We start from the raw sequence: 10,664 nt of genomic DNA, 5'->3' as shown, positions 1-10,664 counted from the left end.
TATTAAGTATATAAATATATATATTTACACAATCAACAGGCTAAAGAACAATAAGTTATTCGGTAGAAAATAAAATGAAACTTTTTCGTTAAATAAAAAAAAAAACAGAAGACAAATACAGAGAAGAATGTTGGAAAACGGAGGTAAAAAATTAAATTAAATAGCACAGCTTTTTGGTCCATTGAAACTTAATCAACTAAATGTTAACGGGCAGATCATCTGGCACGATGTATATGGTAGTGACTTGCGTATCATCAGATTGTGTAGGAGTAGTTGTTGCAGTCCCATCAGAACTACTTGAATGTCGCGAATTAGATTTCTCCAATGGCCAGTGAGTAGCCTTCGGACTTTCGGGGCGTTCATCCACACCTAATGATATATCTGCTATTATTCCACTTTCTAAAATGCAAAGGGATTAGTTAAGCGATGTAATGGATATTAAAATCGATTTCATCGTTGATATGGGCTCTGATCACAACGTTCAAAACTGGAATGAGGACATAATATATGTCGAGAGTTTGTCAGAATTTTTCTGAACGTTTTGGTATTTGGATTTCGCTTGTTGGATGGATAGATAAACCGTTTTGTTTGTACGTTATGATAAGAGTTTGTGTGGTGACCAGATGGGTTTGTGAATGCGTACCTACGGAGCATTGACTGTTCAGTGTGCCAGATCTATGAAAAGCTTTTGGACTATCGCACGAAGCAGAGTCAAAGCTTAGGTTAGCAACTGTCGCAGTGTTTTGTACGTTTCCGCCGGAAGTCGAACTTCCGGAGCTCGTGCTGCTCGACGATATACTCGACATTGAAATGATCGAATGAGGTCTCTTCATGCTTCGGTAAAGCTCGGCAACTGGACCTACTATCGAATTTCTGAAACGTGGGGCAGCTGAAAAGATGATAGATGAGGTTAATTCAGCAAAACGTCCAACGCCTGTTAGCAAACAAAGAAAAAATAACATGTAGCACTCAACTCATTGCCTAATTACATACATGCATAAAATAAATCTTAGATGACGGTTAAGGCAAAACAGAAACGAATATTTTCTGATGTACAGGAATAAATATTTAATGTTATTATTATGTCTCTTCTTGGTATACATCTGGATGTGGGGACCGTCCCTAGGTTGAAGGGGGGAGAAGAATCGGTGGGTGACCTTGTAGAACACCAAAACAGTGTTTCTATGCGGGGGCGGATCGGGGGAGGCGCGAGGGGTGAAATTAAAGAATCGAATAAAAATATATAAATAGATAAATTGTTAATTTATGTGAAAAATATATTCATTTTTGTTAGGTCCGAATTTCTGTAAACAATAGGAAGGGCAAGACGAACGAAGTGAATGTTGTCGTGGTCATTTTTAACTATGTATAAGAATTGAATAATTCAATGTCCCTCTACCCCAATCTACATTAACCGTTTAACTAATTTTGTTCACCCCCCATTTAAATGCACTTTTTTAGTATTCTACAAGGTCATCTTCTACCCTGTCTCCACCTCCATCCCTCACTCCGACCCATGGTCGGGTCATATATATACAATTATTATTTACCCCATTTTCAACTTTTAGTTCCACCCCCTGCACTTCCACATGTCTGCTTCCAACTAAAACCACTTATGTAGGGTTCTACAAGCTGAAACCCTAAACCCACCCGTTTTCCATCACATCGAAGCGATGGTTCATACATCCACACGTTTACCTTTTATTTAATATTTTTTATATTTCTAGCTGTTCCTGTACCCTTTAATTTAATAAATTTATCGCGTGGAGTTTCCAAAAGAAATTGAAACAATTTCCGTCATTCAAATGGACAAATACGTCACGCTCTTTTTAATATTTTCTTTCATACGGAGTTTCCCAAAATTTTCTCTTAGTGGTTCGCTACGTTATAGAATCAATTTATGTTTCAAAATCAAAATTTATTTCTTTCGATTAAACAGTTGATCGATTGATTCTTTAGTCAATCGGTCAGGACCTTTCTTGTGTGTGCAATATTTACTGTAAGATTAATTAATTACTTACTTTTACTTAATTGAGCTACGCTAATGGATCGGTCGCTTATTTGGTCGGCACTGGGTTTTATGTCCAAACATGGTTTATTTCCAATTCCCATCGAAGACATTTCGGCCATTCGCACTTCTATAATTAAAAAAAAAAAACAAATGAAAATTATTAATTAATCTATTGCTACCCCCAATTGATAATGTATATGTCACATACCTCTATTTCTAATAGCCTGTTTCCATAAAAGCTGAGAAAGTTCTTCAGACCAAGCCTTTTTGATATCTTCAGACATGGATTGTAATGTGAACGTATCGTTCGGTTTCCTCTTTCTAAACCAAATTTCGAACTTTGTCGGACTATCACCTATTTTGGCAGTTAATCCTATGTCAGTCATTTTGATGCTGTTTTTGTAAATGTATAAGTCGAGATTCTGCAATGAAAATGTGCGGTTAGTTCAGTTTCAAATGAAATTAGAGGAAAATCGTTTACCTTTTGATCTGGGAATCTTCTGGCTTTACTAAACAGTATCAGTTCTTCAAATAGAAAAACTTGCCTTAGCGATTTTTTACCCGATCGTCCTTCCCATACTATGAATTCATTTTGTCTTAGTAACCTTCCTTGTTCTTTCAGATTCACCTGAAATATTAATAAAGTACGTTCGTTATGTTACAAAGTCAGGATTTTTTTGTAAGGAGGGCTAAAAGAATCTAGTGTCTAAATCATTTAACACATATTTGAGTGACTTTTTATAAATACAAGAAGCAGATTAAAGACTTACATCACATTCCCGTATAGAATCCATGGCTAGTAAGTCATTCCCGTGTCGTAGTTGAAATCGTACCATTTGTTCAGCTTGCTTCAAATCTTCCTGTTCGGATATTGCCCTCTCGGAAGCAGTTGGAGGTAAAGGAGGACAGGCTTTCATCATTTGCTGAAGAAGTAACGCATATTTTCCCATTCTTTGAACGGGTTTCAATAAATAACTTGCGAGGTCCATTTTGTCTTCTAATTGAATTTGCTTTGTCTGTAAAACAAAAATAAATTCCATTTGAAGATCAAAGAAAATGCTTGATTGAGCTAAAATGTACTACCTACCTTGAAAAATGTTCCTCCATATTCAGACATTAATGAATCCGATTTTGGTTTATTCTTATTATATAAAGCGTACAAGTAGAATTTTTTGTCGTGCTTCAAAAATATCTGGCCAACTTGTAGAGGATTGTTTTCGCATTGCTCTAGTTCCCTAAGGAAATGTTGACTGTGGAATTCATAAATTTTTTCTATATTTCCGAACACAACGTTTCGTTGACCGCGAAGTGCCTGAGGAATGTCTTCACGCATCAGCTCCGGTATGTAATTTTCTATTACATAATCTAATGAATTTACGTAGTCTCGTTCAGTTTGAATCATTTCTCTCATTATGAATAAAAGCGTTCTAAAAAATAGGAATTTGTCATTTTTGAAATTTAAATTGTGGTAAGTACTCACTTTTGAGTTTTTGGATCAATTTTAGATTCGTTATCTATTGGCAGGTGTAAAGTTGAGGAATGGCAGTGTAAATGGCTATTGGCAGAAATAGGAGAAATTTTTCTTCTTTCTTCGTTATAGTGTTCTTCATCAATGTCATCACTTCCACTGTGAAATAAAGCTTGTGAAAATCTGCGTCAAGTTTGAATATTACTTGTTCTACATTGATAATTGCCTCAGTTGTTTTAGTCCTTTCTAAACTTTGCTTACATTCGCAGAACATTAATCACAACTTAGTAGGCAATTTGCCTATTTCTATTTTCGACAGTTTATTGTCTTCTTTACGAGAAGGCCATCGCCCATATTTTCTATTCAATTTTAGACAAAACTATATTACTAAGACAAGCACCCCGCCCATGAAGCTTTTTCTGTATCCCAATATTACAGTGATTATTTTGATAAGACCTTTGTAGGTATTTAAAGANTTATCAAATCATTTATTTTACAGTGGATTACATTAGTGTTCTTTGATGTACCATTTAATTACGTATGTACGCCCCCTTCGCCTTGCAAAAAGTCCGGTCATTTCGGTTTTAACTGAAAAAGAAACCAATGTTAAAAAAACATCTAAATTCCATGCTTTTATATACTCTCTTTAAAAAATTAAATTATTAGAATTGTAATATTTTTTGTATGTTGGGTTGTCTATATAAGTGTTTATTGTATTATGAATTGTATTTCAAAAGAAAATCTAAATTTGCATTCCTAACTGGATCTATATGATGGGAATCTATTTTAAAGATGGAACTTCATCAAGTTACTTCAATTGAACCGGAATTATAACCTAATTAAAGGTTCGTTACAAGGAATCGAACTGTTACCTCACCCAGCATACAGCCCTGATCGAGCATCTGAGATTGGTTCACGTCTAAGACAGAAGATTGATATCGTCAAGATATAAAACAATAGTCTGAGCGTTGGGTATTGATCATTGAACACAATGGTTCATATTTTGAATATTAAACTGAGTGTTTTAATATGATAGATATTCTTAATATTAAATGATGAAAACCGCAAGAACTCATCATTCACCCTCTGTATACCTAATCTTAAAATCATTAATGGTAGAAGACAAATGTCTAGTAAGGTATATAAAGCCACAGAAAAATTAATGAAAATAAAATTACTCATTTCGACATCCGCACATTCCACCGAAGCAAGTGTAGATATAAATAGCTGCCGGTACCTCATCTTCCGGACAGACTAGACACATAGGATCACTCATTACTATCCGTAAAACGTGCACCATAGCCTGCAATCAAAATGATATTAAAAAAAAAAACGAAAATCAAAACACTTGGTTAAATACCGCTATCCACACAGCTATTCCAATGCCACAATAGATAATATACAAAAGTAGCAATCCTGTTACGATATAAACTATTAAGCATGCCGTAACTGCCAGTAGTAATGTACAAACTGCTGCAATAAACATGAACAGGTTGCTAGAGATATCGCACTGGAAAGGAAAATCATAAGTTAGTTTAAAATCATTTTAATTTAAAATTTCTTTTGGGCTTTTTTAAAACATTAATAAATAATTTGATGAAGGTTAAAAATGCTTTATTGTCAGCACATTGTTCCGATTGGATATCGAAATAAATGAAAAGAATGATTTACAAAAACTTGGTTTATATTGCAGATGCTGAAATAATAGCGTTTTAAATGTTTTATATTTTGTGTTTAAGCTGCTTATACCACCTTAAAGAATCGAGACCTGCCACAGTTTAATTACGGCAGAATAAGTTTTTTGAAAGAATTCAAGGTGCGCGCGGAAATCGTCAAATTTTCACTGTTCTTATGTCAAAATGTAAGGTATCGCATAGCAGGGCGCTAAACGTCTAAGTTGGGTGAGCTTGCAAGTGGGTCATTCAAATTTTTGGAGCTTTCGGTTTTTTTATGGTTCTAGACAAAAAATTCTTTAACTAATTTAGATACGTTAGCTTCTATTTAAAATTTTCCACTATACGTCCCCACCTCGACGTCTTTACCTCTCGCTCCCACCTAGAAGACCTTATTCAGTGTTCTACAAGGTTATCCCTACCTCTTCACTCGCATCACCCGTTCGACCGACGGTCGCTTTATCCTCACTTTCACCGTTTTCGTTTTTCATTTCCACCCCTGTGACTTCACGTCTTTGCTCCCATCCAAATGCACTTTTTTTGGTATTCTACATTTATTCTAATCTGTCTATGACCAGGGATTACATATTATAAGCAATGATCTTTTGCACGGTAGTAGTTTTCGAACAGCGTTATGTATACCTCACCCTGTATTTACACTAAGTAGGTGCCCGACAGATAATCTAAATTCCTAGTAGGTATTTTTATTAATTAATGAAATCTGAATTACCCCTGTAGGTATGGAGCAAACTCTAACAAAAGCTACCATCGCCAAAAGAAGCCCCGCTGCTGTAATTACAATGTATGGATAGAATGCAGCAAGTACTCCAAAACCTATGATACCAAGGAACATCTAAAACAAAGATAGAGCTACTCAATGCCATTATCTACTAATTATCTACCTTTCAGAATTTGAAGATTTTCTTCATAATTTATTCGAATTCTATGTTAAATAGTCAATCTAGATTACAAGTGAATTAAAAGTTGCTAACTTTATTTTAGTCTGTACTACTCAGATTGCCTCATACAGACTAAGTATGTTGATGCACACGCAAAATTTTAATAACCTTACAGTGTTTACTAATACAACGATATTATTGTATTATAAATTATAACGTCTTGTAAAGCAATGGTAATTGTACTTACGTATAAAACCAAAAGCATAATATTAGCCGGGTATTTTGTGGGAAGCCAAGGAACACAACACCCTGGAACGAATGGCAGGATCACATACAGCCCCCTAATGTATACAAATAATATAAATGTTTACGTATTACCAAAATTTTTGAAAGTATATCTTAAAATTGTATATTTGTGTTGACTTTGGGGGTGAATTTAACTGTCTGCGACAATGACGTTTACGTTTTAGTTAACGAGTCTGAGCGCATTACTTGCAGCGTAAAAATTGGGGAATGACATTGAAAATATTTTTAATGATCAGATGCAAACATTTTGATGGATATTACGACATGCCCGAAAGCGAGGGAAAGTATAGAACTTGCGCGATTAAAACTGAAGAACTTTAGGTATGGAAGTCCGCTGTTTTCGATAGGATTTCATTTACAGGCTATATCATGGTCTTCAGGAGAATGCCATCATTTTGGTTTTAAGTGTATCTATTCCAGCTTCTTGAATCATTTTGGCAAATTCCTCTGTCTTTATTTCACCTACATCATCTCTACATTCTTTTCACAATCATCACCACCCATTTTCACGTGTTCTAACCAGCATAACCTGATGAGAATAAAGCTTTCAAAGTTTTTTCGAATGAATTTCATATGGTGTTTGCTTCTCCAATTTCCTCGATGAACGAAAGTCCAGATATTTCATATGGGTCTGAATTGCAGTCAGAACGTATGAATCTAACCAAATGTGTAACGTTATTCTGTCATGCGTTCAAAAAATGTTTAGCTAGAAATTGCAGTTCATCAGCACTAGTTTAGTCTGGTTCTATATGTTTCACCTGGACTGCCCAGACAAAACATTTACGTTCGGATAGGTTCAGTAACTTGGGCCATGAGCGAACCATTTCCACGTTACAAACATAGTTGATCATCTGTAGTAGATTTTGTCTAATAGTGATGTCCTTATCGTCAAAATGATTCTGTTCTATTTTAACCCGTTAGTAACTTGCCACCACAATCTTTGAAACAACCCTATCCACCCAGTTTCGAATTCCACCACTGATGTTGCCATTTCCACTAGGCAACATAGTACCAAGTACCATAATGCAAATTTTTGTTATAAATGATATCTTCAAATACGTACCAACCAACCGGGCTTATTAAGGTCATGACCTATATCATTCATTTGTACATACTTTTGGGGTAGGTTCGGGCTCCAAATAAGCACATACATTATTTATTGACTTCTTGTTAGAATCCTAACGTGCTTCCTAGATGCGTTTAAGTAAATATGTATGTAGTCTATTGGTTTTTATTGTTAGAATGCCTAGCTTTTACAGAAATCAAATACCTTACGTATTTTTCATTCATTTACAGGTCCCTCTTGCTTCATTTGATCACCTAATAATTTACAGTCACTCCAGGCTCTCACCGTATACGAAAAGAACCTCATCATAAGGATTTGAATACATGTATGTAAGTACACTGCTTTCATTATTATCAATATTATTTTATTGATATTTTGGTGGTATTTTAATTAATGTTAATATTAAAACTAACTATGGTGATGTTGTAATGAAACATGTTTAATATTTGAGAATCAAACATCTACTGTTTCGATTCTCAAATAATTACAGTAAAATTGCTGGGTGCATATAATGAAAGGTAACATTAAATTTTGGTTTAATATTCCTATTGCTTAGTATTTATAAAGGTTTTATAAAATGTCATTATATACTTACAGCATTGTAGATATTAAGATTATAGATAACGTACGATGGTCTCTGAAATACTGTGCTATGGGTGATCTGAAACGAAGGTGCGTTTAAAAATATTAGAACTACCAGTGAAGTGTACAACCTTACACAAAAGCAAATATGGCAATTCCCCCTACTGTAACACAGTAAAGAATAAACAAGAATAAAAATACTTGCCGCATAAAAGCATGCCGAGTGTCCACAGGTTGAAAAGAATCCTCAGTAGTTTCCTAAAAAAATATTACAAAAGTAAACATTGAATATATATTCAAAGTAGATTAATGTGTACGGGTGCGATACATAGACGGTGGGCGCGGCGGAAAAGAAAAGGTTAGAAGCGTTACAGCCGAACGAAAAAAAAAACTTTTGGGTGTTCCATTCCCACCAGTCACTCTAATGCTGGTGGGCGGGCAGTCCCTCCGGGCTACGCCGGAAGGTAGGGCGGAAGGCCCTCTTCAGCCTCCTTTCAGGAATCGTGGGAATCGGTGGGTGGTGGTTCGGGTGAGAAAGATGAGACGGACGAAATAAAGACAGAAGAGAATGAAAGATTATATGTGGAATATTACTGTCCCAGCATTTGCCTAAGTGATCCAAGGAAACCACAGAAAAACTTGGACCAAGGCAGACGGACCCGGAATCGAACCGGCGTCCTCCCGAATGCTAAGCACTGGTCTAAACCTCTAGGCCATGCCGCTGGGTCAGACGAATGATGAGGATACCGTAATATATACTGATATGCAAGGGAAGAAAAAGTAGGGAAAGTGCGAATATAAAGGTAGAAGATGAAAAATTAGAACACATGGCTGATTTTAGGAATCCAGGAAGGAATAGTAGGGATATAAAGCAAAGGATAGCGTAGGGTTGAGTCGCCTTAAATATCTATAAATAAATTAAGAAGTTATTTTTAATACTCAATAAAACTAAGCCACCACTGCATGGTGCATTGAAATATTTTTTTTATGATAAAAAAAATGCTCACCCATCGCACTAATGGTTCCACGTAAACCTTCAGTCGTTGTCGAAAAGTTAAATCTTTTGGCATTTTATTGTATTTATTTAGTAGTCGTTTCTCTTCAATAACAGCACAACTTTCAACATTTCCTACAGTATCGCGTTGGTACTTCAACTGGAGCGAATCCGAAGACAATTTGTTATTGTTTATTAGCGATTGTAATGGAAAATAATTATATAGATTCGTTGATGCTTGTCTTTGAAGGCCTATATTTTTTTTGTAATCTTTTGTGAATGTTAGTAAGTGAATTGTATTTTGTTGACTATTAGTATGAAGTTCTTCTCTGTTCTCTTGTGAATCTGTTTCACTGGCAACTGATATATTTTCAAAGTCTTCAAAATCGTAACAATGTTTATCCGGTTTTAAATCGCCTCTGTTCTCTTCATCATACTTGCTCTCTTGGTCACTTTCCTTTTGAGAAAAAGTTTGTTTACCATTCATATTCTTTAATATTAGTCTAATTTGCAATTCTGATGTGACATTTACATATTAACATCTTTTGCAATACTTCTGATCTTACAAATAAATGTGACATTGACGTTTCTGAGTATTGAAACATGGATATCCTTAACGAGGGCATATTTAAGTTAGATTGAGTCCTAGACTAAAATTGCAATTATCCGGATAGAGCTTATTTAGCGACCAATTTTTAGGTAAATTACATTTTTTCTTTCTTTTTTGTTTACCATGTACATAGCGCTGCTTGTAATGTACTTAGTACTATGTGTAGTACTAGTAGTGTTTAGTTTATCTTCGTCGTTCGATTATCAGCAATGTTTACATTCTCCGTCCATCTGACTGCAGTTTTATCGTACTACGCTATTCGGTAGACACCTTACTTGCCGCACGCACAGGACCGACTTCGGATTTTTTTGCCTTTAATCACACCACTGAACTCACTGTGCGATTATTTATTGCATCAAGTTTACCCCCTCTATAGCTCGGCACTTACTTTTGTTACACCTTGTATATATATATTACCTCCCCCTCGCGAGTCCATGTAAAAAATTTTAAGTCAACGAATCATTCTTTTTATGTTTACTTAAAGGCAGAAACAATTTTCTTCTATTTCTAAAATTCTTCTGCGTCTTGTTCTCCTCACCCTACTGCCTTCATATTTCTTGTTTGTATTCACTCATTATGTTTCCCCCCCCCTTCTTTTTTGTTAATCCCAATCTATTTCAAGGTTAAGTTCGAAATGAACGTATTTTTTTCATATAAATTGTTATTTAAATGAAGACATCTTGCTTATGATATACCTATATTTCACTAATCGTAAATGTATAAAGTATTACAAAAATCATACATAAATCTTACAGTATAGTAGGCTATACGTATCGTCCTAGAAAGAAAAACAAGTTGCACTATAAGCGCTACTGTCTTGATTTTTCTTACGCACAAATAAATTTGCAACTTTTAACAAAAAATAATAAAAAAAAAAAAAATAATAAAATAAAAAGAAAAAACAATTAAAATTCGCAGTGATTTGATTTATAAATAGTTTCCATATGTATAAATGCACAGGTACACAAACTAACAACAAAAATAGCTTTGCAAAGTTATGATAATACTCAAAGTAAATATTTCGAGTTGTTATATTAAGTATATAAATATATATA

The 10,664-nt window shown here is 34.7% G+C and overlaps 2 protein-coding genes across 4 annotated transcripts in view; both read right to left on the bottom strand.

Annotated features, from left to right (window-relative positions):
- Window positions 1–6: 6 nt before the first annotated feature.
- The window catches only part of LOC108743351, a 40,080-nt gene continuing 29,422 nt past the window's right edge, over window positions 7–10,664 (bottom strand). The window contains exons 9-16 of the mRNA XM_025977706.1: window positions 3,492–3,638; window positions 3,099–3,438; window positions 2,782–3,027; window positions 2,493–2,639; window positions 2,220–2,433; window positions 2,022–2,138; window positions 644–889; window positions 7–399 (exon numbers count right to left, since the gene is read on the bottom strand). Of these exons, the coding sequence (XP_025833491.1) occupies window positions 197–399; window positions 644–889; window positions 2,022–2,138; window positions 2,220–2,433; window positions 2,493–2,639; window positions 2,782–3,027; window positions 3,099–3,438; window positions 3,492–3,638 (1,660 nt within the window). The 3' untranslated portion in view covers window positions 7–196. The remainder of the gene's footprint in view (window positions 400–643; window positions 890–2,021; window positions 2,139–2,219; window positions 2,434–2,492; window positions 2,640–2,781; window positions 3,028–3,098; window positions 3,439–3,491; window positions 3,639–10,664) is intronic.
- On the bottom strand, window positions 3,972–9,552 carry LOC108743354 (protein lifeguard 3-like). Of its 3 annotated transcripts, none has more exons than XM_018478900.2 (8): window positions 9,013–9,552; window positions 8,142–8,263; window positions 8,019–8,084; window positions 6,299–6,392; window positions 5,883–6,005; window positions 4,840–4,989; window positions 4,658–4,782; window positions 3,972–4,067 (listed from the first exon to the last, which is right to left on the bottom strand). In XM_018478900.2, the coding sequence occupies exons 1-8, from the start codon at window positions 9,484–9,486 to the stop codon at window positions 4,064–4,066; spliced, it is 1,158 nt and encodes a 385-aa protein (XP_018334402.1). In that variant the 5' UTR covers window positions 9,487–9,552; the 3' UTR covers window positions 3,972–4,063. The 3 variants fall into 3 exon arrangements, with proteins under 3 accessions (XP_018334402.1, XP_018334403.1, XP_018334404.1); XM_018478901.2 differs by having other exon boundaries at window positions 8,211–8,263; XM_018478902.2 differs by lacking the exon at window positions 5,883–6,005.

Source organism: Agrilus planipennis, unplaced genomic scaffold (assembly GCF_000699045.2).
Source record: "Agrilus planipennis isolate EAB-ADULT unplaced genomic scaffold, Apla_2.0 scaffold430, whole genome shotgun sequence".
NCBI lineage: Eukaryota > Metazoa > Arthropoda > Insecta > Coleoptera > Buprestidae > Agrilus > Agrilus planipennis.
The sequence above is the reverse complement of the archived record's forward strand: the minus strand, read 5'-3'. Positions and strand labels throughout refer to the sequence as shown.

Coding starts and splice junctions, on each gene's coding strand:
- LOC108743354 (XM_018478900.2), bottom strand. CDS start 9,486: ATGAATGGTAAACAAACTTTTTCTCAAAAGGAAAGTGACCAAGAGAGC. Junction 6,006..6,298: donor TTATGCTTTTGGTTTTATAC/GTAAGTACAATT, acceptor TCTTTGTTTTAG/ATGTTCCTTGGTATCATAGG. Junction 4,990..5,882: donor TTTGCTCCATACCTACAGGG/GTAATTCAGATT, acceptor TTTCCTTTCCAG/TGCGATATCTCTAGCAACCT.